The 24,974-nt window shown below is 48.3% G+C and overlaps 1 protein-coding gene across 1 annotated transcript in view; it reads left to right on the top strand.

Annotated features, from left to right (window-relative positions):
- Positions 1-24,974, top strand: part of KSR2 (kinase suppressor of ras 2) — a 242,708-nt gene that overhangs the window by 160,089 nt on the left and 57,645 nt on the right. Inside the window, exons 8-12 of the mRNA XM_067550125.1 lie at positions 260-325; positions 3,829-3,955; positions 11,739-11,907; positions 20,428-20,469; positions 22,214-22,280. Of these exons, the coding sequence (XP_067406226.1) occupies positions 260-325; positions 3,829-3,955; positions 11,739-11,907; positions 20,428-20,469; positions 22,214-22,280 (471 nt within the window). The remainder of the gene's footprint in view (positions 1-259; positions 326-3,828; positions 3,956-11,738; positions 11,908-20,427; positions 20,470-22,213; positions 22,281-24,974) is intronic.

Below are 24,974 nucleotides of genomic sequence, written 5' to 3' on the forward strand. Positions count from 1 at the left end.
TTGCCGCAGAGTGTGCATCTTTGGAAGTGACAGCTGCAGGATGCTGCTGAGCCCTTGCGCTTACCCCACGCTGTTGCGCAAACGACGCTGCACAAAACAGAAGCAATGGGGAAGTTAGCTCGAGTCGCCTCCTGTGCAAACATCATTTCTTTCTGCGTTAATCTTCCCTTGTTCTCAGCTGGCCCCTGTGTGACAATCCCTTCTCACCCTCTGTCCAGGGATTGGCCCTCACATTTGTTTTTATCGCTTCTTCTCTTAGGCTAAAGTGCCACAACAAATGCACCAAAGAGGCCCCGCCCTGCCACATACTGATCATCCACCGCGGAGGTAAGAACTCCTTTACTAGCTTTGGCTTCCTTCATGTTTTTGCCAGGTAAAAATTTTCAAAAGCGCCTGAGTGACTTAGGAGCCTGATTCCCTATTGATAGCCAATGGGACTTAGGCTCCTACATCACATAGGCACTTTTGAAAATGTTACCGACCATCTTTTCCGCTTATAGGGAGACGAGCTGTCCGATGCGAGGCAGATTTGCATTCCAAACCACTTCCACCCACCCTCCCCCTGCCACCCTTTCTTTTCAGATTCCCCACAACGCGGGGTAAGTGCAACAGGTTTGAGCCTTTTGCTAACATTGAAAGCTGGCCTGGGTGGAAGTTTGGGACCCTAGATCTGCCGTGGCTCTGTTGATGCATGCGGGTCTCATTTCACGACATGAAACAGAAGCGTTAATGTCAGGCAGTGGCACATTCAGATGCTAATTGTGCTATTGAAATTGTCTGCTTTCCTCTCCTCCAGGAGCGCAGTTCATAAATATGAAAAGGAACGGGGCACACTTACAAGTCCAGAAGGGAGGCTTTTCACAGGAAGAGATTTTCCTTTTATTTTGAATTCTGGCTCTGTTCCCAATGCAAAATGGGTGATTTGAAATTACCTAGGGGAAATGCTGTAAATTAAATTAAAATAAATTGAAATTAGGATTCCAAAATATGCATATAATTTTAGATCTAATAAGGCCATTTGTGTATGTTAAATACCATCTGATTATTAAAACCATATGCATTGAGCATAACCCTTTTTGCTAATTTAAAAAGAAAAAAAGTAATTTATTGCACCTAACGAGGCCAGCTGTGCTCTGGAATCTACAATTGAGAATGGGGAATAGTCTAATTCAGAGGTGGTTAACTTCTTTTCACATGTGGGCTGCCCTGTAGTGCCCCTGGTGTTAGGGAAGAGACTGGACTCCACTGCAGTGAATATTAAAAAGACAGTTCTGTACCGTGGGTGTTTGACACAAATAGACCCTGTGGTTCTCTCTAGCTCCCAGACTGACTAATAGCTTGTGCTATATAGTGTTCCCAAAGTCCTGGCCTGGAGCAAGCAGTCTTGGAAGGGACTGATGATTACCTGCCCTGCCTCCGAGTTGCTCCGTAGACTTAGCTGCCCTTCAAGTTGCTCCACCATTTCTCATGCCAACCTTTCAGCAGGTTATTTCCTTCTTGATTCTAGGTCAAGCTCCTTCCTTTGTCCCCGTGAACTATTAGCAGTAACAGAGAGCAGAGAAAAGCCGGTGACTGCTCATCTGGGCTGCAGGCTTGTGAACGCCAGCATCCACTGTCAAGCACTGTCCTGGCAACGTTAGACCTGTGGAGGGCCACGTATAATAGTAACATAAAATAACGTGTGAGGAGCCCTTCTTTGCAGAAACACTCTGGGTCGCTGCTCAATATTCATCATAAAATCCACCCTTGGGAAAATTACAACTACAGGAGTCAAGTGGGGGGAGGAAAGGGCTGTCCTACTATCTGTGGTAAAAGGGAGAAGCTTCTAAACCTGGAGGCCATAGTAAAAATAGATTGGGGAGGAGCAAGGAGGAAAGTGTCCAGGTGTTGGGTAAGATTGGTGAAGAAGGGTCCGAGACTGTCCTGAAATGGGAGTGAGGTCCCATGCCAGGACTCACCAGAGCAAGGGCCCAATCGCCTGCTTAACTAAGACACAGGGATGGAACCCCGGAGATGTGGGTAGTGTCAGGACAGAAGTTTGCATCAGGATGAAGTTCAAGACAGAGGCCTTGAATATAGCTAGGGCCTACAGCAGTTGTCTGTCGTGGCTGCCCCTAGGGCATCTGCTAGTTAAGCAGCATGAGAGAGTGGAATGATTCTGCAGAAAAGTTCTGCAGAAAAGGATCTGGGGGTTACAGTGGATAAGAAGCTGGATCTGAGTCAGCAGTGTGCCCTGGTTGCCAAGAAGGCTAATAGCATATTGGGCTGCATTAGTAGGAGCATTGCCAGCAGATCGAGGGATGTGATTATTCCCCTCTATTCAGCATTGGTGAGGCCGCATTTGGAGTATTGTGTCCAGTTTTGGGCCCCCCACTATAAAAGGGATTTGGGCCCCCCACTATAAAAGGGATTTGGAGAGAGTCCAGCGGAGGGCAACAAAAATGATTAGGGGGCTGGAGCACAAGACTTATGAGGAGAGGCTGAGGGAACTAGGTTTGTTTAGTCTTCAGAAGAGAAGAATGAGGGGGGATTTGATAGCAGCCTTTAACTACCTGAAAGTTAGTTCCAGGGAGGATGGAGCTAGGCTGTTCTCAATGGCAGCAGATGACAGAACAAGGAGCAATGGTCTCAAGTTGCAGTGGGGGACGTCTAGGTTGGATATTAGGAAAAACTTTTTCACTAAGAGGGTGGTGAAGCCCTGGAATGGGTTACCTCGGGAGGTGGTGGAATCTCCATCTTTAGAGGTTTATAAGCTGCGGCATGACAAAGCCTGGCTGGCATGATTTAGCTGAGGTTAGTCCTGCTTTGAGCAGGGGGTTGGAGTAGATATTTCCTGAGGTCCCTTCCAACTCTAATGTTCTAATATTCTATGATTCAGCACGGGCTCTTCCCTCAAGGGCTAGTGCTCATAGCAAGAAATCAAAATAAGTTTAGCCATCAGAGAATAAACGCTTATTCTCCCCCAGCCTGGGCTTCAGTGCAGTCCTCGGACCCTGGGGGTGGAGCTTGACTTTCCCAAGCAAGCAGTCATGCCGAGAACCCGTGAGAGGATGAGCAGAGGTTGAGTTTAAATCCTCCTGCCCTACGGATCAGAGAGTTCTCCTGCTACAGGCGGGGGCAAGGCCCAGTTCTCCCATCGCTACAGAGGCATTCAACTGAAATTGGTAAAACTGACGTAAGGCAGCGAATTGCATCACAGGCAGAAAACAGGGTCTAGACACCATGGTGCAGAATTGCTAGTGGCGTGTGGTGTTCACAAATATTTACTCCTCTCTGGTTCAGGAGATGGTTGACATGAGTCACCTTCTGCACTGATGACAGCCATCTGATCACAGTAAACCAACGTGTTCCTCCTGGAGACGGGAGCCCTCTTCTTATGGGATGAAATTCATCCCCCTGCAGTACTTACCTGCCACTTCAGCCCGTAGGCATTCAGTCCGATTTGATCCTGAGTGTGTTCTGATTGGCTGATGAAGGTTCTAACTGTGGTAGGGGGCGGGGAGGAGCGTGGGTACAATCTGGCTTCAGCTGGCACTCTGTGTCCCAAATGTCCAAGGTCAATATGGTCCCAGGCCGGGGAAATTGAAAGTTTCAGGAGGAAGGTGCAGCTGTATAGTGAAGAGGTTACTTGGGGGTTTAGCTTAAGTATTTTTAGAAATTCAAGAAGCAGATCTGGATTGTCTTCAAGTGCAGGGCTCTTATGGAGAGTGACTTGCAGTCAGGCCTGAAGTGCTGTTTTAAAGCTTTGATGTCTCTGTATCTCTCTCTCTCTTTTTTTTTTTTTTTTTTTTTTTTTTTTTTTTTAATTATTTCCCCCATCTTCATTATTGATCCAGCAAGATTAGTCCGGACAGAATCTGTGCCGTGTGACATCAACAATCCCTTACGAAAGCCCCCCAGGTATTCCGACCTGCACGTCAGCCAGACCCTTCCCAAAACCAACAAAATCAGCAAGGTGAGGCATACCCTCTTCCTCCCACTAGGCTGTGCAGTCCCTCAAAGTCCTTCTCCATGTGTTACATCATGACTTCTGCATAGAAACAAATGCAAATGTGAATCCCAGGTAATGAGCAAGATGTCAGTTGCTTCATGGGAAGGGGGTTCCTTACCCCCTTCCTACCCTCTCCAAAAGGACCAGCAGGTGTGACCATCTGTTTACGGTATCAAAGTCATGGTTACCGGACGTAACCCATTGTGATGCTGCAGTGGGGGAGTAGGAAGCAGGCACAGACAAGTTGTTGATAGACCATGGTCCTGCTGCTATGCCAGTCACCTTAATTCTAAAGCATCAGGGATGAGAAATGCTGAATGATGGCTAAGAAATATCATCTCCAAGCAAGCTGCTTTTCAGAGCTTTCCAAGAGGTATGGGCAGCTGTTTAGTGTATTCATAAACTGGGCATTAAAAGTTGCCAAGTGTGCAATCCTAGTGGGTCAGAGCATGTGAAATTACACAAGAATTTTTCAGCTCTTCACAGTAGGTCAGCACCCCTTAGACAGACAGATTGCTCAAACACAGAACAGAATTTGGCCCATGCAATTCACTCCAAAATACATCCAAATAAGCCTCCTGCCCCGGATATCGAGTTGATTCCAGGGGTGCAAGGGAGAGCATAATTTGGCCCTAAATCTTTGGCATCTCACTCCTTGCTTTTACTTAATCAGCCACTCTCTTGACTGGACCCAACTGTCACCTGCTGAGCCCTTTGGGGAAGCAAAGATGGTCTTGTGGTGGAAGCACAGGACTATGGGAGTCATGTGGCCTGTGTTTCTATTCCTTGTTCTATCACTAAATTGCTGTGTGACCTTGGGCAAGTCACTTAACCTCTCTCTCTGCCTTGCTTTCCCCATCCATAACATAGGAATGCTGCTAATTTCCTACCTCCCAGTAGGGTTGTGAGACTTAACCCATTTGGCTAGAAGGCTCCATGGAAATTCAAAATGCTGTTACTGTTTGTTTTGCTCCTCTTTAGTTCAGTAGCAAGAAGTTCTTGACCTATTTTTCACAGGAAAGGTCAGCTAATAGGGCTGTGGAAGCAGTGACTCCCTCTGTACTTCTCCCTGATGGCGTAAGGCTCAGTCCTTCTTCCATCAAAGTCCGTGGGAATATTACAGGTGGCTATTGTCTGCCTGGAAGCACCACTCTGTTCGTAGTTGCTAATCCTGTTGGGAAATGTTTGTGTGCTTTGCTGACTGAGGGCCTGTTTATACCTGGAGCTATTCCTGAATAACTCGGTATCTGAACACTCTTATTCTGGAATAAGCGTCCACACATGAAGTTGTTCTGGAACAGCTGTTCCTGAATAGCTACATGTGTAGACAAGCCCCCAGAGACAAGTGGTTCATTGCCTTTCCTGGGTGTAAGGGAGGTGGGAGGAGCTGTCTAGAGAAATGGAGGACCTAGGGTATGGACTGTGCAGTTCTCATAGAGGAACCTTCAGAACAGCCAAGGCTGAGATTTCTCCCCGCCATCAGATATACCCCCAGGAGAAGCTCTGAACATTACAGAGCATCCAATAGCTTTTCCTTGGTGTGCCAATTCCCAAATGTGATTATCTGCGGAAGGAATGCGTGCACAATTACTCCAGCACCAGGAGAGTGGCTAGAAAGGTAAGAGCGTGTGACAAGTTTTAGAGCCCAGTGAATAAGTGCAGAGCTATTCTGCTGATTGATCCTGACAGTTAGACCATATGAATCTCTGCAGCTCCATATCAGGGATAAGAAGGGCTGAGCATCTCCACGAGAAGAGAGTGCTCTGGGGGGAGGAGGCAGGATATCTGGCTTTTTTAAACGGTTAAGTTTGCAAGTGCAGCCTTGACTTAGGGCTCCAGTACTTTAGTTACAAATTAAGGCAAATGCCAGGAAGTCTGTGCCTTCATTAGGAAAAAACGCTGTGTTCTGACTGGAGTTAGCTAAGCTAAGGGCTGGTTCACACTGACGCGTGAGATATATATACATATATATATATACTGCGTAACTGACGTCGACTGCTCTGCTTTCCTTCTGCGCGCTGTTCTCACTGCGTTCCCGTCGGCTCAGCGCTACGCTACTTGAGGGGGTGGACTTACTCAGTTGACTTCCTGGTTGATTGAGCAGGTCTCACTGACTGCTCAATCGATCAAGAAAGATCGATCTGGTGGCGGCGATTTTGCCGCCGTCAGTCTGAACATAGCCTGATACTTAAGGTCCAGCTTTCTTTCTTAGCTCAACCTGCTAACTCATGTGAAAACTGCAGACTCACTTGTCTTCACTAGGATTTTTCCTGGCGTTAGCTCACGCACGATAAGAACACACATTTTTCTCCCAGCAGAGAAAAGGCCGAAGAGGCAATGACCTAGTGCCTGTGAGAATTCGAGCTAGGCACAAAACCACAGTCACAAAGCTGCCTATCTCAGCCCTGATGGGCTGCACTTATCTACCAAAGAATACGTTGTATGCACACACATCTACATCTTCCTCCCTTCTTTCAGTGCTCCCACTCCTCTCCCCTGCTCCATTTGATTCCTTCATCGTCTGGCCTCTCCTCCGTAGCTTTAAGAATCAGCCTGTCCTCTTAAGGACAGGCTCTTGTAGGCACAGCGTGAGGCTGACCTGTGTAATCCTGTGTGGAGGTGAGTAGCTATTGCTGCTTATGCCTCATTAAATTCAGACGCGAATGTTACCTCACGACAGGCATGCTATTGCGGGAATACAAGAAGTCCTTGGGAACATAGCGTGGACGGAGCACCGGTGAGCTGCCTGTTGAGTGCTGCCAGGATATATACTGATCACAGCCTGCAAAGATCTCTATAGGACAAGAAGGCTGGCTACCATACTTCATGCAGTAATAACAATGTGTACTTACAATCACCCCTCCATCCAAAGTGCTTTAGTGACATCAGTGAGTTAAACCCTACATCACTCCCCATGTGGCATACAAGTATCACCGCCTCCATTTTTCAGAGAGTGAAACTGATGTTGGGTCACCAAGGGGTTACTTTACAAACGCTAGCTCATCCGAGGTGCCTTGGTTCTGGGGTGCCTAATACGAGACGCCTGGGGGCCTGGTTTTCAGAAGCAGTGGACACCTGCAGCTTCCCAGGGCTTTCGCTGGAGCTCTGGATGTGCAGCGCTTCTGAAAAACAGGTTCAAGGGGTTTGATGCCGCCTGTCTGAAAATCGGGAACGCTTCTGCCAATGTAAGGCAAAGCGACTTGCCCAAAAGGAGTGAGTGGCATCGCCAGGCGTGGAGCCTGGGAGGCCTGAATCCCTGAGATCTTGGTCCCTCAGAACATTAAATGGATGAAGCATTGGGAAAAGATGAGCCAGGATATGCCATGGATGTCTTGCCCTTACTATAACTCCTTCCTCACCACCGCACATTCATGGCTTATGACGTCACTTCCCCTTGAAAGGGAAGAGAGGAAAATGAGTTCTCCCCGGACCATTCAGTTGGGAGTTCAGCTTTGGTGAAGTGTCTTCCATCCGAGGATCTCAATCAGTAACTGAGCTTCCCAACATCTCTCTGCAGAACATGGTTTACCTGTCAGTATCCTCTAGGAAACAAGGCCTGGAGATTCGTGATTTGCCATGGACTGAGTCCGAGTTGGGCCCACAAACCAGATGACCTGACCCCTGGTCCACTGCCGTAACTAGCAGGCTCCCCTGCCTCTCCGGCTGTATAATCTGATTATTCATGGCTGTGTGATGCAGCTTGAAAGGAGAGGCTCCAAATCCTGACTCTTTGATCTGAAGAATAAACTTTTTGAGGTTGGGGGCAGTTCCTGCTCCCCTCTGAGTCAGCAGCAGAACTGCCTGGATTAGTCTTCACACCCTGAAACACTCCAGGCTGGCTTCTCAGGGGCCCTGCACCTTCCCGTTTGTGCTGCTTGGTGGTGTTGCCTGTGGGTGCCAACGAGGATCATTCCCGTCTGCCGTGGAAACATGGTTACTCTGGAGTGGTGAGGGAGCGTCTGGCAGACTTTCCTCTCTGAAATAGCACCTTCCAGTTTGCTCAATGGTCTGTTCAGCCATCTGCTGGGGCAGAACTTCACAGATGGCTTTTTGGGTTTCCAGGCACGTCTGCTTCTCCAAAACACCAAGGGACTGATCTATATTTCAGCGAATCTGGTAGAAATGGAATAGAAACCTGTTTAGGGGGATGTAAACCAATGAATCATAAAGAGCTGTGCTAATTGAAGAAGCAGACATAGGCCCTATACAGTAAGCTAAGACCACTTCTCTAATGAGTTCAGAGCAGACTTTGCCAACACAACATATATTGGCCTCTTTCTTTTAAATGCTTTCCCCCTACTGTTGCTCCAATTTCTTCTTTATTCCTTAGGAAGGATACAGACTTTTCTTACAGTCTCTGGTCCAAATTTCACTCTTAGTTACACTGGTGTAGATCTGGAGTAGTTTCATTGGCCTCAAGAGTTACTCCAGATTTATACCAGTGTAACTGAAATCAGCATTTGTCTCACCACCTCTCCACCCTCCCTGTCAGAGCTGCTGTATATAAGTGCCAGTAAGCTGGAGCTGAGATTAGCTGGAACACAGAGTATCTAACACTCCACCTGTTGGGATTTTCAGTGTGTTTGCCATCAGGGTAAAGGCAGCATTTGTCAAAGTTATTTTCTTTAACAGCTTAAAAATAAAATGGAATCAGTGCTTTTGAAATAGCTTGTGTCCCACCAGTCCTGCTCCATTTCAGCTTGTAACTCTCCAGAGGGAACAAATCTAACCTGAATTTCTGTGCTCTCCAGGCTGTCAAAAACTTTAGTAAAAAATATTAAAAAATAAAACCTACAGAAGCGTGACGACTTGATCATGTCCGTGCACTTGGCTTGTTCTTTCTCCTGCTCTGTGTTAGCAGCAGCAGTGGTGCTCAGATTCATTCTGGATTAAATGTGATGGAGCCTGTTGAGTCCAGCTCTGTCCAATAGGGAATTTAGACGCCCCAACAAGTGGTGGATCAGAAAGCATCTGGCTTTTCATTTATTCTGACTGGCAAATTCAAAATGTTGCTGGCTGACTGCGGCTGTTCCTAGGAGTTTAATGGCCTGATTTTCAGAGATGCTGAGCACCTTCGCAAATCAGCCCTGAGGCTCTTCAGCTCATCTTGATTCCTCCCCCTCCCTCCCCCCCTTTTCTTCAGTGACTGCTGTTCCAGTGACTGCTGGATACTGGAGGATGCTCTCTGAGACCTAACACTCTTGGAAAATTCCAAATGGTAAAATAATTTGATTTTTTTTTTTTAAGGTGGCTTGGTGCAAATGATTTCTGTGGGTCCCCAAGAGATTGCAAAATCATAGTGGGAGCTTACAAGGAAAAAAAGCCATAAGTTAACTAGAGTCCTTGCTGTGAATTGTGTCATTTTGGGTCCATCATACTTTATCTTAATACAGGGCATCATGGCAGGCAGGCTGGGTAGTGGGTAGGGCACTGAACTGGGATTCAAGTGCCCGGGATTCTCTTCCTGGCTCTGCTACTAGCCCACTAGGTGACCCGGTGTAAATTAAGTTGCCTTTTTTGTGCTTTAGTTTTCCCATCGATAAAATGGGTATAATGATGCCCATCATGTAAAGCACTTTCAGAGCTATGGATGAATAGTGTTATATGTGTATTTTACTTTGCCTCCGCCACTCATCAAATCACAACAGCCATAGCCAGCCTGTAAACTTAAACAGAATATTTCCATTTAGGCCAATTAATACTTTCTATTTTGACACCTCCTTCTATTAAAAAAAATAGTCCCCAGATCTCCTATTGTCTTTCCACCTCACTTCAGCCCAGCCACTCCTGCACCAGTTAATGACGCTGTTAATTTTTTGCTGTGTGAATGTGAGTGTAAGCTCCTTGGGGCAGGGACCCACTCTTACTTTCATATCTGTAAAGCTCCTTAGTAGCAGTGGTGCTATATAAGTAAGAGCACAGATCTTCATTTCTACTTGCTCCCATAGCTGACTTTAAAAACAGCCCACTTTGCCAGCATCATCTCGCAGGACAAGATATAAATAAAATATCGCGTGACTTTCCCTGAGATGTCACGTTGACTTAAGCTTGTCTGAGCCCTTCTTGGTGATCTGCTTGTGACTCTGGCCAAAATTTTCAAAAGTGACCAGTGATTTTGGGCATTCAACTTGTGACACCTAAAGGGACCTGATGTTCAGAGAGAGGAGGCTCAGCATTTTCCGAAAATCAGGTGCCTTGAGTTGGACAAGAAAATCACTGGCAGTTTTGAAAATCTTGGCTTCTACTCTTTCTTTGCATCAGTCAGGAGCAATGTGGGCACAGCCAGTGTAGAGAGAGTCTAATATTTCAAGGCAAGTCATGCAATGTTCCCGGTTGCATAGATGTCATTATTATGCAGTGTCTGGTGTCTGTCCCGTTGCTAATCCATGTTTGTTTGGATGTGTGGGGGGAAGACATTAATTCCTTATTTCAGATCATGCTGAGTTCAAACCTGTCCTGCTGGTTGTGAATTTAGATGCAATTTGATTTTAAATCATTTAAACCAGATTTATCCATTGTCAGATGGAGAGTCGGAGATAACATTTGTGCAGTCTTTCCAGACATGTAACCTGGCCAGTTTCCAAGCAGATTCTCCTCCACCCGGCACACCAGCCTGTTGCATTGCAGTCAGCCATTCCTTCCTTACCGGCCAGCCCGGGCCAGTGGGGGCAAGCAGTGTTCTGTATAGGGCAGTGCTGCCGATGAGAGGAGGAGGACAGGGACGTCTGTGCTGAGACAGAGAGAATGGCTAGCTGAGGCGCACTCTCTCCTGGGGATCCAAGTTAACCACATGCCGTGTTTAATAAAACACCTTCGTTTGGCTCGCCCTGAAGTTGTGTCTCTTGCCTCAATTGAATGGCCCAGGAGGAAGGATTAACTAGCAAAGCTGGGAGTGCGGAGGTGTCTTGAGGCTCTTTCCAGGAAACGAAGATGGTGTTTTTTATTGGGAACACTGACCAATGCTTGCAAATTTAGGTGCATAAAGTAAGGCACCTCCGTCTCCAACTAGCCACCTCCATGCCTATCCGACTGTTTCATTTCCGTGCACGCTGAGCATCCGTAACGGCTGCTGAAGTCAGTAGATGCTGCCGGGTGCCCGGCATTCTTGGACGTCCAGCCAACTACGTAGGTGCCTTCCCAAGTGACTCTTGGTTTTGGAAGCCTTCCTCTTTGGGTGCCCAGCTTTACCAAGGCCCTGATTCCCAGAGGGTGATGATTCAGCACTGTCGCTAGCCATTTTGGAAAATGCTGGCTCTGGGGCCTGGTTCCTCAGAAGCACTGAGCAGCCGCAGCTGTGTCTGAAGCCACTGGAAGCTGCAGGGGCTCAGTACCTCGGAGAGTCAGGCCCTCTGTCTGGAAAGTTGGCCTGGACAGAGTGTTGAAACTGGTGAAACAGGGCCTGTTTTACTTTGTTTGGGGCTCCCAGCTGTGCTGCAAAGAGGGGCTCCCAGCTGCTGGGGTGAGCACCTCACTCTGTAAACCAGAGCATCTGCCGGGAGCTGGGGACAGATGGATTGGCAGAGGCTGTTCAAGATGGACCGGGTGGCTGTGTTTGCCGCAGCCCATCCTCCTCCTGCTCTGAAAGCCCCCAACCAAACAGTGACTTGGAAAGCTGAGCTTCTCTTTTGCCAGGGAGTCGCCTGCCTCGCTGCTGACTGAGCGTGGCGAGGTCAGTCTGTCTGCACCGCTCTCATAGGCTTGTGTTGTTTTTCCTTCTCCCTCTCCCCCGCCCTCCTTGCTCCTGCAGGACCATATTCCAGTGCCCTATCAGCCGGACTCCAGCAGCAATCCCTCCTCAACGACATCCTCCACACCCTCCTCGCCGGCCCCTCCGTTACCGCCCAGCGCGACTCCGCCGTCTCCCCTCCACCCTTCCCCGCAGTGCACACGGCAGCAGAAGCAGTTCAACTTGCCAGGTACCTCGCTGCATGCAGACTGCCCCTGCAGGAGGCGCTGGGAGGGGTTTGGAATAAATCGCTCTGTAACAAAGGCAGTTATCAGTCAGTCACATGGAACTTGCTGAGTCCCCCGTCCCGGGAGTGTGTCCGATACCAGGGCTTGGCAGGGATCTCGCCTGATATGTCCTCAGGGTAGGGAACAAAGCTTCTCCCTTCTCACTGTTATGCAATGCTGTGGCTGCTTCTGGGGTCCAAACAGGATGTCGAAAAAATTGAAAAGGGTTCAGAAAAGAGCTATAGGAACCTGCCTGATAGGGAGAGATTGACGAAGCTTTATCTATTTATCCATGAGACGGTTTAGAGGTGACTTGATCTTAATCTACAAGTACCTACGTGATGAAGAGACGTCTGATAGTAGAGAGCTCTGTAATCTAGCAAAAACCATAACTAGAGCCAATGGCTAGAAATGGAAGCTAGACAAATTCAGGCTAGAAATAAGGAAGAAAAAATTTGCAGCGAGAGTAATTCACCACTGGAACAACTGACCAGGGAACATGGTGGCTTCTCCATTGCTTCCAATTTTTAAATCCAGTCTGGGTGTCTTTCTAGAAAGATGTTTCCGGCTCTGCCAGAAGTCATGAGCTTTGAGGCAGGAATGGTGGGAGAGGTCCTCTGGCCTGCGTAACGTAGGAGGTCAGACTAGATGATCTCAGTGGTCCTTTCTGGCCTTAAGATCTGACTCATCTTGTCCCAGTGCAATTGCCCCCTCCAGGGTTTCTTTGAAATCCACTGGCCCTGCAGTCCAGTGGACATTTCTGTACATTCAGGTCTGGCGCACGGCTCCTGAGGGGAAGGTGACGTCCTCAGCTGAACGCCACGATTTGCAGAGCATGGTCCGTGGGAATACTGGCTTCGTCAACCCACCCTGTCTCTGCCCCACACTGCCTCAGCCCTATTCTAGAAGGACTGGGGCTTCCTGGGAGTGGGAATGAGTGATATCTTCCTGAAACCAGCTTCCCCCGTTTGAGATGCCGCTGTGACTACACGGTTGATCTTTCATGACAGGAATGCTCCTTCCCTTCCTTTTTGCACTCATTCAGCAGTGAACCAGTGAGCAGTGTCGACGATTCCAGGGCTAAGAGCAATTAAAATGGTCCCCCTGTCTGAGCTGTTGTTTTAGGCTGTATTGGCTACATTCCATTCACTTTTTGACGCTTGTCTTCACAGCCACAAGGGCAAGTTGTGTCTTTTTTTTTTTTTTTTTAAATGAAAGCTTAGATTGTGGCGCATGAGTTGGCTGCCCCCAGAAAAAGGTAACTGTCACCCAACCCCCCCCTGACTGGCCCATCTCTACCCGTAAGGCAGCACCACCTCTCAGAGCAGGAATTCACTCCAGGCCCATTCTCCACAGCCCAGTCAACACTCGCCCATTCTGGTGATGCTGCCAATTAGCGCCAGTTTGTCCTTGGTCGTTCCTGTGTCGTAGAAACCCATTAATCAGGATCAATGCCTGCTTTCTTGTGGCAGACCACGAAACAGCCACCTGCTAGTCCCCGCTTTCACCTACTGTCAACCAGGGCTGGAATCAGGCCAGCGACCCAGCAGCATGGCCAATGGCTTCTGAGCCGCAGGGGTGATTTTACTTTATGGCCTGTGTTCTCAGCCGGAGGGTCACCACCAGGCCATGAGGGGTCATGCCCATCCTCATTACCATTATGGGAGCACTGTAACATGGAATCACAGCAGGGAAAAAATTGGGTATAGCTGTTGTAAAGAAACCAGCTCTTACATCTTTCTGCTTGGCTAATTTTGATCCTGCCTCTCACCTCATTGAATAACCTGAGAGACAGGATGAGGGGGATTGAGCTGGGAATGGGTAATGTTCACCACAGAGCTAACAAACTTTGCCTGATGGGGAACAGGGGAGAGCAGCTTGCCAGCAGCAGCTGGGATCTCCCACCTCTAAACTTTCTGAGCTGCCTCCTCTGCAGACAGTCTGTAGCCTCACAGGAAATGCCCATGAAATCGACGTTCATCAGGAAGTCAGAATGGACAATTGAGGGAAACCATGAAGACGTTGGAAGTGCTGCAAGGAAGCACTTGGAGTATTGATGGCCTTGTTGAGAGTCGCTTGGGAAGGAACAGCTTGTGCTGAGGACAATGTGCTGTCTCGTGTGGCATTTATTTTTTATCTGGTAACTGCACAGCACGCTCTCTGCAAGAAATTCCCCTGATCGAAAACAGATAAGTCAAAGTTTCTGAACTACATAAAGGCCCATTAGCAGTTCCTCTTTCAGCACAGGCCATTGGAGAGTTCGTTCAACGTTCTAAAAAATGTGTGTCTGTCACATGTAATCTGTAAGTGAACTAAGTCTCCTAACCCTCCAGTATGATAGATACAGGACAGCTCACTTCCCCCGATCGTGCAGATGGGCAAACTCAGGCAGGGATGCAGAACAGCTGGCTAGGGTCACGTAACAAACCGTTGGCCGAGTTGCGACTTCGTTCTGGGCCCCGGTTCAATTCTCTAGACCAACCAACCAAAAAGCACTGGCCAAGGCCGGGTATCAGACACATAAACAGTGACTTCAGGTGGAGGAAAACCCAGACCATTGCGGAGGCTTTCATTTGGGCTTCCAGGCTGGGCTACTTCCACTAGAGCCAAAGGCTTGGCTGCATGATAATAGGCAAAACACGCACAATGAGTCCTATCTGCTAAATAGCTCAAGTCCACACTGTGGGATCCAATATCAGGCAGGAGCCGTACGAGGTTTCTTCATGCTGTGGCACCGTGCATCACGAGACAGGTTTGCCACAGTCCTGGCTGTGCCATTCCTTGGCCGCCTGTGAGCAGAGGCAGTTCTTTGCACTGACCTGGCCGGTGACTTTATGTTTTGACAAACGCTCGTTCGGGGGTAGGGTAAATGCAGATTTATTCTTTGTGTTCGATCATGCTGAGTCCTGTGTGGCCCTTAATCAAGTCCTAGTGTGTGGTAAGAGGAAGGCAGGTGCAAGCTTTGAAATGCCCCTCCTGCCCACGCTGGCCACCAAGAAACAGCCAGTAGTTTCCTGCAGTTTAAAACTGCAGTTGCAGTGGTTGGGTGCGTTTGTTGGGGGCACAGTGTCTAGGATGTTGGACAGGATTCTAATCCCAGCTCTGCCACTGACTTGCTGTGTGGCCTTGCGTGAGTCACTGCACGTCTCTGCCTCAGTTTCCCCATATGTAACATCGGGGTAATGATACTGGCCCCACCTTTGTGAAGTACTTTGAGGTCTGTGGATGCAAAGCAGCAGATCAATGCTATTTAGTATTATTACATACAGTGATTTCAACGGTATCCGCTAGCTACTGGAGTGACGGAGAAGATTTTAAAGCACCTACGTGTTGTAGTTTGAATCAGGATTTAGGAGGCAATTTACCGACACGCACTGTGCCCCAACTCAGATGTGCTTAGCTCCCCGGAGAGATTTTGTGGAATGGGCATAGGATACTCTCAAAGCACTAAAACAGGCTAATGAACCAGCCCTGTTGGCCTCGATATTCCACTCACTCATCTCATTGTCACCTCTTCTTCCTCCTGAGCTACTTTCTCACCCTGCCCTGGCTGCTCATTGGGATTGGCTAACCCCAAACAGACCCAGTGTCCGAGAGGAGCATGGGAGGTTGAGTTTTCACGAAAGGTCCCATTTTTAGCTTCTGTTCCTCTCCACTGCCAGCTCCTTCTTCTCATCAGAGCCCCTAGGGACTAGGACCCTCAAAGCGCTTCCCACAACAGATTCTGCTGCAGCCTTGATCTGCAGTATCAGCGGCAAAGCTCCTTGCAGAGCGCCTTCCCGTACTCTGACAAGTGTGGTACAGGATGCTTTTGCACTGGTGTAGTCCCCTCCTTCTCCTGGGAGATGTGAGTGCCCCCTCCATGCAGTCTGCCTGGAGGGGAGGGTTCCACATACGTGTGTTTTAAATTGTATTTATTTCAGTGATGATGAATTTTGTTCAAAGTGGAAATAACCGAAAAAAAGTCAGCGGCAGCAGCTTCTTCGTGGAGGCATATGGCAGTTAGAGCTGCCAGCTCGCAGCGTGGCACAGATGCCCATAACATGAGTCATCTTTACTGAATCATCCAAGTTCCTTCCAATGAGTTAATTAGACAAATTGGCCTTTGCACATGGTGAACTCTGCATTGCCAGTCTCCAAGACAGTCCATCCTCACTTCCCCTGCAAGGAGGGGAGAGACCACGTCAGGAAAGATCAAACTCCCAGCTGTTACCTGCGCAGCAGCTCAGAGCGAGGGACATTTTCTCCTGTAACATGTTTCATTCGCAGTCTTGCTGTGAGTGAACAGTGCTTGTGACGCTTTTCATCTCTGTGCTAGGGCTAGACCCAGGCAATGCATCCCACTACTCTCAAGATGCTATTCTCAAGAATTTCAGCTTTCTTCAGAGGCTTCAGACAGGGCTGGGAGGCTTGAAACGCAGCTATTTCTCCCCTGGATTTCCAAAAGGAGTCCACTTTAATCTCAGCTCAGAGGAGACTACAACAAAACCAGTGACAATGTTCACTGTAACCTGTGGTCTCGGGAGTTAATAAGGAGATGCTGAGCCGGATCCTTAATGGGTGTAAATCAGCAGAGCTGTATTGGCTTCAATGGAACTCTGCAGATTTACACCAGCTGTTGATCTGGCCCCATGGGTCAAATTCAGCCCTGAGTGTACATAGGTTCCAGCTTCAGCCAAGCTATGCACGGCTCCACCGTGGTTTGTCTGTCCTTGCTCCAGCCACCTCTTCCATGCTTTGAGCTGCATGGGGTGCTCTGCAAACGTGGATGTCTACAAGGGCCGCCTAGGGCATATTTGATCCCTGTAAAACCTCTTTCTTCCCTGTGTACAGCTGTGGTCCTTTCACTTGTGGTCTTTAAAGAGCTTTTCGTATTAACACTGTGGGTCTGTTCTGATATCCTAGCCAAATTCCTCTATATAATTAGATTTAGGTGCCCTGAGTGTCCCCTGTTGCTTTATTTGAATCCAATGTTCTTCACTGCCACCCCTTAGCTGTTGTGTAGTGCTGCATCAGCAGCTCCAGAGGTGGCTGCGTTTTGGTGGTGGAAGAAGTGACTCTTCGGCCATATGCACTTGATTCCACCATGCTGCACCTCAACGCACCGGTGGAGACAGCTTTGTGTGGGGCAGGGATTCAGGCAGGGAGAAGGCAGGTGGGGGTTTTGCTGCAGTTCTGCAATTCAGAAGCAGCTTGAAGTGTCAGCCCAGGCTCCCAAGAGGCCATGCTGATGGCTGACTAGATGTGCCAAATCAATGCAGCTTCCAGGTGCCCTGCTCCTGCCTAGTTTCTGGACTGTGCCAGGAAGCCTGGGGCCCAGAGTGCGTGGTGGTGTGTGCTGCTGTGACACCTGCCCATTCCCACAACGACAGTCAGACTTTCCATTGCCAGGGGACCTCGGTTTGAGCTCTGTCTCTTGGAAAAGGCTCCATTTATCCCTGCCACTTCAGCCATGTCCTAGCCTGGGTTTTCATGGTGCTGACTAGCTGCTGAAACGCTACCCTGGGGGGGACTTACTTTTGGAGTGGTGTTTTGGTGTGAGTGCAGTGACTGAGGGTATGTCTACATTGCAAAACTATCTCGACCTACGTCACGTCGCTATCCAGCCACCACAGTAATTACATCGCTTTCGCATGTCCACATATGCTCCTCGTGTCGGCGGTGCGCGTCCTGACCAGGAGCGCTTGCACTGATTTAACTGTCAGTGAGGGGCCTTGTGGGATGCAAAAATCACCAGGAAAGGGGCCCTCTGTTCTGCATCCTTGTTCAATCAAGCGTGTTGCATTGTCACATGAGGTCTGATCATCTCTACACTCGAACAGGCAGTTTGAGGTGCATTCCCAACTGCACTTTTCGGGTAGGATCAGGCCCTTTGTTTGTGTTTAGCTTAGAAGCACTCGTCTTCTATTCAGACATCAGTTATCTGCTTTTCAAGGAGTCAGGGTCAAGGCTGAGAGCACTGACTCATGGATGAGTGGGGAAGAACCTGCAGACTGTAGAAATCCTGTTGAGTTGCACTTGTCCGTTCTTGCCCTCACCTAGAACTAAACAGAAGGCTGCAGTTTGTAAAGTGTCAGGGGCTTCCTTTCTCGTCATACAAAACACCAACCATCTGGCTTCCCTTCTGATTCTCAAAGTGCCCTTCCGCGTTTGAGGGAAGAGGTCTCCACTGGTCTTTGCCTGTGTGCTAACTGTCACCTTTTGCCTGTATTTTGTGTGCCTTTGGTGCCGATGTCCAAAGTTTTCTTGTGTTGAAATTGTTATATCGTGTCCATCATGTACAACTGGGATGCAATACCCTCCTCACAATGAAAATCTGTATTTAAACAAAACTGCTCCAAATGGTCGGGAGAGTCTGCTGCTTTGGGAAAATCCAATAAAGTGGGCAAAGGCAAAGCGACCGCAGGAAGGAAGAGCTGGAGGGAGACAGGGACAGGAAAAATAATAACTGAATAATTACTGAAATAACCTGCCTAGAAAGGCCTGGTGGTGGGTCCTGCAGATAGCCATCTGGTCGCAGAGAGGCGTCGAAGGTCCAATGTGACCCAGCATTGAGAAGGTCCTTCACACCTGATCCAGTTGGGTACATTGGGATGGAGGGCAAGGACAGCCGTGCCCATCATAACCCTTCATAGGGACGGATTGAAAGGTGGGCGCTTGCGTGTCTCAGACTTAGATTATTAAGATTGTCAGGAAGACGTAGAATTGAAATCACCAGAGTCCCCCTAAATAGGCCTAGATGCTCTTGTTAGCTGTTAGCTGCCACCTTCTTCCCTGTGGACCTCTAAAGCTGTATGCAGTGGTATCGTTACCTGCGAGATGCCTCCGTCCCTCTGTGCCATTGGGACAGCTGAGATCACCTGGGAGGCTGTTGATAACAATCCCGAGACTGATCACTTGGGGAATGAGGGCAGGGCATTTTCACAGAAGGGTCTTTGACTAGAATTCACCTCCCCCACCATCCTAGTAGGGACAGGGGCCTCTAGGGTATGGCTGAGCTGCAGCCAGAAGTGTACACATACCCAGCTAGCTTTGATCTAGCTTGAAGAACAACAGATCCATGGTCCTGAGCAGGGGGAGGCGAGCTTGTGCCACTGCCCATGCTGCTGTGACATCACTGCTATCGTTACCTGCGCTAGCTAGCCCCACGCCAGCTCAGGTGTGTCTACACGCACTCTAATCCCTCCTCCCGACTGCAGTGCACCTTAAACCCTTTAGGGGGTGGTGCGAGGACCATCTCTTTTCTCATGTTGCTGCCTCGGGCTTGCTTGTCAGTTGGGTCTATGGGGCTGAGACTGATTGTGTTGATTTTGATCAGTGTGTTGGTGTAGCTGCTTAATACTGGACATGGGATGTGTGTTTATAAGTAGAGCCACTCAATTCCTTGGCAGCGAGTTGTACTGCCCAAGTACTGGGCTGTGATGGCACTGATAGGGAAGGGAGAGGAAGGGCTGGCTGATCTCCAGTGGCTTGCGAAGAAACAATATCAAAGGTAATTCCATTCCCCACATCTTTTGTTTAAGAGCCATCCTTGGCTGTTACCTGCCCTAGATTTGCAATGTGCTTTAGTTAATCATGTGCATGGGGCCTTAGACATATCGTTTAGAACTTTCAAAGGAGTCTAAAGGATTTAAGTACCCAAATTAGGTGGCTAAATCCCTCAGGTGACTTTGAAAATCCAAGCAGCAAAGTGCTGTATAACTGCTAAGCGCTGAAGGCTGTAGAATGGGAGAATTAAATGTTGATAGATAACATGGCTTCTAACCAGAGATCTATGGCACTTAAAGCAGCCAGATGCTGGCCTGCTGACCTACTTGTGTAGTGGCTGTTGTTATTGAAGTGCCATCAACAGACTTGGCATTTCTACAAGAGACAAGATACACAGACCCTGCCCTGAAGAAGTTGCAGTCTAAGGATATGTCTGCACGTCAAGTTGGAAGTGTGAATTCCAGCTCGAGGAGACATACCCACGCTAGCTCTGATCAGGCTAGCAAGTTAAACATAGAGCATAACTGCAGTAGCATAAATAGCAGGAGGGCCTAGTCACCTGAGTACATGCCTGTCTAAGATGCTAGGTATGTATTTGGGGCAGCTACCCTTCCCGCCCCGCTGTGGCTACGTTCTGTTTTTAGCACGTTAGTTCAATTAGAGGTAGTGGGAGTATGTCTCTGTAGTGCAAACATACTCTAAATAATGGACATAGAGGAAATGGAGTGTGTGTGTGTGTGTGTGTGAGTGAGAGTGAGTGAGTGAGTGAACGAAAATTCTCAGGAGAGATTTAACTGAAGGCAAGTCCATGCCCTGCGCTGCCAAGTGGGACAGTGGGATCCAGTGCCCAATTCTGGTCTGTTACTCCCTGCTCCAGCAGAGACTGGGTGCTCAGTGATGCAGGACATAGCAGTTTGCAGATGCAACGCTTCTGATTGTGCTACGTTGCCCTAACATTGCTCACTTGTTTAACTTCTTCCTTTCTCCATTGCAAGCTTCCCACTACTACAAGTACAAGCAGCAGTTCATTTTCCCAGGTAAGTCATTTGGAAGTGATCATAATCAATTGATATAATGCAATGCATGCGGAGTTACCTCTCTCTGATTTAGTAGGAACAATGCTCTCCCTGTCCTGTGTTGCACACCTTATTGTCATGGTTTGGTGGATCTGGATGGTGCAGAGGAGTGGGGGAGGCAGGTGGGATTTCAGATGTGTTCCTTCCAGAAATGTATTGTATGATGGTGAATTATTCAGGGTGAAATTCACCCCCTGTGCAGAGAGTCAGCTTAAATCTCTCAAACTAGCGCTTGTGGGGATGTGAATGATACCTTCGGCTTGTGCTGGCTTTCTGCACAGGGGTGAGTAAATTCAACCAAGTGTTTGCTGTGTATTTCAAGTGGGCCAGTCTCTTCTGAGGCCATCCTTAGGGCTAGGGTTTTCTGTGGGGAGGAGGGATGTAGTATTAAATGAGGAAAAGGATCCAGGGGGAAGCCCTCTAAATACGTATGAGGTCCCTGGTGCTGTTGCCAGTTTGCAGGGTGTTCCCCTACCCTGATCTAGGGCAGGTGGAAGGAGGTTTCGGAAGCCGGGCGGGAAGAACAGGCAGATTTTTTCAAAGTTAAATCCGTCCCTAGATGGGTTTGATTTTTGCTGCTGTTTGTCAGCTGAGCTGTTGAGCCTAGAGCTGAGCATGATGTGACTTTCAGCACAAATGGCTGAGAGCCATGGTGCGGGAGGGAAAGGAGGGTCAGCCGCGGGATGCAAGGAAAAACCTGCCAAGGGCAAGAAGTAGCTGTGGAAGCATCTGTTTTCTGGCTATGGCTGTGACCGTGAAAAGTGAACTTCACGTTAAAGCAACACAGCCAATGCCAGCTGGAGAAGCGCCTCACTGGCCTTGTTTACTGATGGTACAAGCTCTAGAGGAACTGGTAGAGGCCTCTCCAGGTCTTTTGTCCATCCTCTGGGGGGCTCCCACCCAGTCTAACACCAACTGCCTCTGTATTTGTCTCCCTCGCAAATGGCCTGATTCTCCACTGCTTTGTACCTCGTGGAGTCATGAATGCTTGTGCAAGGAAGTGCAAAATCCTGAAGGGCGTGGAGCATCCTGACTCGGTAGCTTTTTATCCCGGCTTTGCCCAGATGTCGTTGGCTCCACAAGGTGCAGTGCCATGGGAAAGAGGACTCTAAGCAGAGCTCAGTGGGAGCCAGGACGTAGCCACTTCATCTCATGTTTCCTCCGTTTTGCCAACCTCTTTTGCCTTTCCCCACTTTCTCCTCCCAGGCCGTTCTCTGCTTTCCCCTCCCTCTTCCCAGGCTTCTCACTTCCCCGCCCCTTCCCCTGCCTTCACTTGGCTCCCTTTGAAACACGATTTCCTTTTCGCCTTCTCCCCCTTCCCTGAATGCTCCATCCTGGTCTCCTGTCCCTGGCTGGGCCTTCCCTGTCCGAGGCAGTTCTTCCTCACATTGGTTGGTTGACTGACTGGAGGTGCCACTGCCCAGGCAGTGCTGATGTCAGCGTGCCTTGGTTTGGGCGCAGCTCTGAGATGGGAGAGAAGAAGAGACGCTGGGCCTGATTCTCCTCTCCCTTCTGCAGGTGTGACACGGCCAACGTTAGCCGAGCCGCTCCTCTGTGAGTGAGAGGAGATTGTGGGCCAGGGACTCGGGGAGAAATCTGGAAAATAATGGTTGTCTTACTGCAAACCAGCTGCCTGACTTGGAAACTGAACTCATGGCAGCTCTGCTCTAGCTACAGTTTTCACACTGAGCTTTCCTGTTTTCAGATGTTGTGCCTGAGACACCGACCCGAGCACCTCAAGTTATCCTTCATCCAGTGAATTCTAACCCAATGTAAGTGGGTCTCTCCCCTTGGCTTTGTACTTCCTCTTCGCTTCGTGTTCTGTACACTTGAGGAACACCTGCTAGGGACGCAGGTCCCTGACTGACAGCTGACAGCTTGCTTTGTGTAAAGGGCATCCATGGAGGTGGCAGTCGGGTTTATTTTGGTAAGCAGACCAGTACTCATGGAAACCCCTGTCCGGCTAGGACCAGCATTCCCGGGGAGTGATCACAGTGGTGACAGGTGAGCTGTCAGTTGCATGTGGATAAACAACATTAAGATGTGACGGCTGAGCTAAAGAGGCACAGGGAGTATTCAGTCTCCTCCTCCCCTTCCACCCTGGCTCCCGGTCTCCTGGCCCATCCACTCCATTCTCACCAGGTACCTTGACATAATCTACTCCTGTCCCTCCATGGTTTGGCTTTCGCTCCTGCTATGTTGGAATCAGGCGGCTTCCTCCACCACATTGCGTAGGTGCCAACAGGAGACTCACTGAGAGCAGAGGAGAGACGGGTTTCCTGTTCTCTGTTCCAGTGCCCAGCCTGAAGCCGCAATCACAGGGAAAGTTTGGCTTCACCCCAGTAGCTCTGGGATGGAGCATGCTCCATTGCTCTGTGGGGATGGTACATGTGCAGTCTGATCAGCCCAAGGAACTGTGAGAAACTTGAGCATGCTCAGTGACGATGGAATCTTCAAAGGTTTTAGGAGCTAGAAATCTAAGAAGTTTCTTCTGAGAATGTGCAAACTACAGTTTTCCAAAGACTTATGATTTGACCAAATTTAGGTGGATTTTTCCAGAGAGGGCAAAAGGCACATTCCTGATACAAAGGCCAGCCTCCTGCCAAATTTCAAACTCCTCCTTCAAAGCACAGGGATGCTAGAGCTGTTCAAAGAAAAGGGTCCAATGCTTTTTTAGCATGGGTAAAACATATTTTTCCCTATCCTCGTTCTCAGAAACGGCGATTCCGTTTTGTCTGGAATTAAAAAACAAACAAAAAAACAGTCTGAAGCAGACACCCAGCATGGAAAATTTCAGCTGAAGGGTTAAAGTTTGGCAAAATTATATGCAACTGAAAACAGGAAGCATTGGATAACCTTAATAACAGACAGCCCCACCAGCCCCACCAATAATATTTGTTAAGATCCCTAAACTTTGCATTCGGTGTCTAAATGATCCTGAAACTTGGTCTATAATTGGCAGCTAGGAAAAGCTCTCCCCAGTAGCTTTTGTTTTTGCTTTTACTTGTGGCTGGTTTCCCTGTTTAGCTCAGAGTTCACTTAGATCTTCCTGGTGAATGCTCTGATCAGTGTTGCATTAGCAGCACCCAGCAGTGCTGTTACATTTCAGGAGCTGTTGCTGTTCCTTTTTATAAACTCCACCTTTCTGAGATTATATAACTCAGAAATTTAGCAGATAAGAGCTCAGCCCAAACAGAAATGTAGTTTCTGTCAGGATCGCCCACACTTTTCTAAATACATTGGTAACCTGTCAGAGGGGCTAAAGAATTGCATCTGTGTCCAAGTGAGGCAATCTGAATGACAAAGACAAGGCTGCTGGTGGCCTGATAAATAATGCCATGATGATTATTTGAGAGCCTGTATCTGAGTCAAACTAGAGGTTAAAGAAAGTCCTCTTCACAACTGAAGCCAATGCAAGAGAGAGATGGAGTTCTTACACCCAAATTCCCCTTGCTTCCCTCAAGCATATTTAGACCTTCTTGTGACATGGGTCCTGCCTTTTGGTACATCAGTAAATGCATTCACATCAGAGGTATATTGTAGTAAAGCAGGCTCAGGTATGTGTAGAATTTATAAAGCTTTGGACTAAATTCTGATCTCATTTATACCAATGAAAATCTGAAGTAACTGAGTTGACATCAGTGATGTTACTCTGGATTTACCACCAGAGTAATGAGAAGCACTGAAATGATTTGGGAAGCAGGATCTAGTCTATACACTCTTAGAAATGGGTATTATTATTATTACTATTATTATTAAAAGCAAGGTGCAGAAAACTGCTTACCTGACTGTACAGCACATATAACAGATGGAAGCAATATGGTTGTGTGTTGATCAGGTATTACAGTTTTCATCTGTGTAGGGTTTTTTTGTGTGTGCACGCCAATTAAACTATCGGGACTGTCTTCTCATTTACATTGGTTTTGTGCAACTATAACTCCATTGATTTCAGTGGAGTAACTCCAAATTTACTTTGACATGTGATGGGACCGTCAGTTCCTGTCTGAAAATTTTCCTCTTAAGGGTTTCCCTGCCACATTTAACACGTGAGGCCCGATTCTTATTGAGACTCAGGGCCCCTTTACTGTGTCTGGCAAAGCAGTCTTGGGGTAAATGAGAACTCACCTCCAGAAATGTAAAATACCTAAAATCAGAGAGAGAAGGAATGATCAGAGAACAGTGTGCAGAGAGGACACAAAGCAGTGTCTTCACTGGATGTAAACGGATACAGAGATCTGGGAGGGAGGTTTAACTGCCAGTAACTTACAAGTGAAAGATTGAATCAGCAGCTGGATATAATTCACTAAATGGTGCACAACACTGGTTTGCAGAAACAAAGATTTTAACAGTCTTTAACACTCTAATAGCTTGACAACTAAACTAAGTAGGACAGGCAGGGCAGGGCCGGGCTATGTGAATGCCCACGGGGCCTGGGCTGGGCTAACCAAGTCCTTGCTTTCCTACTC

The sequence above is a fragment of the Emydura macquarii genome, unplaced genomic scaffold (assembly GCF_026122565.2).
Source record: "Emydura macquarii macquarii isolate MOO-44397 ecotype Brisbane River unplaced genomic scaffold, CSIRO-AGI_Emac_v2 contig_1254, whole genome shotgun sequence".
NCBI classification, from domain to species: domain Eukaryota; kingdom Metazoa; phylum Chordata; order Testudines; family Chelidae; genus Emydura; species Emydura macquarii.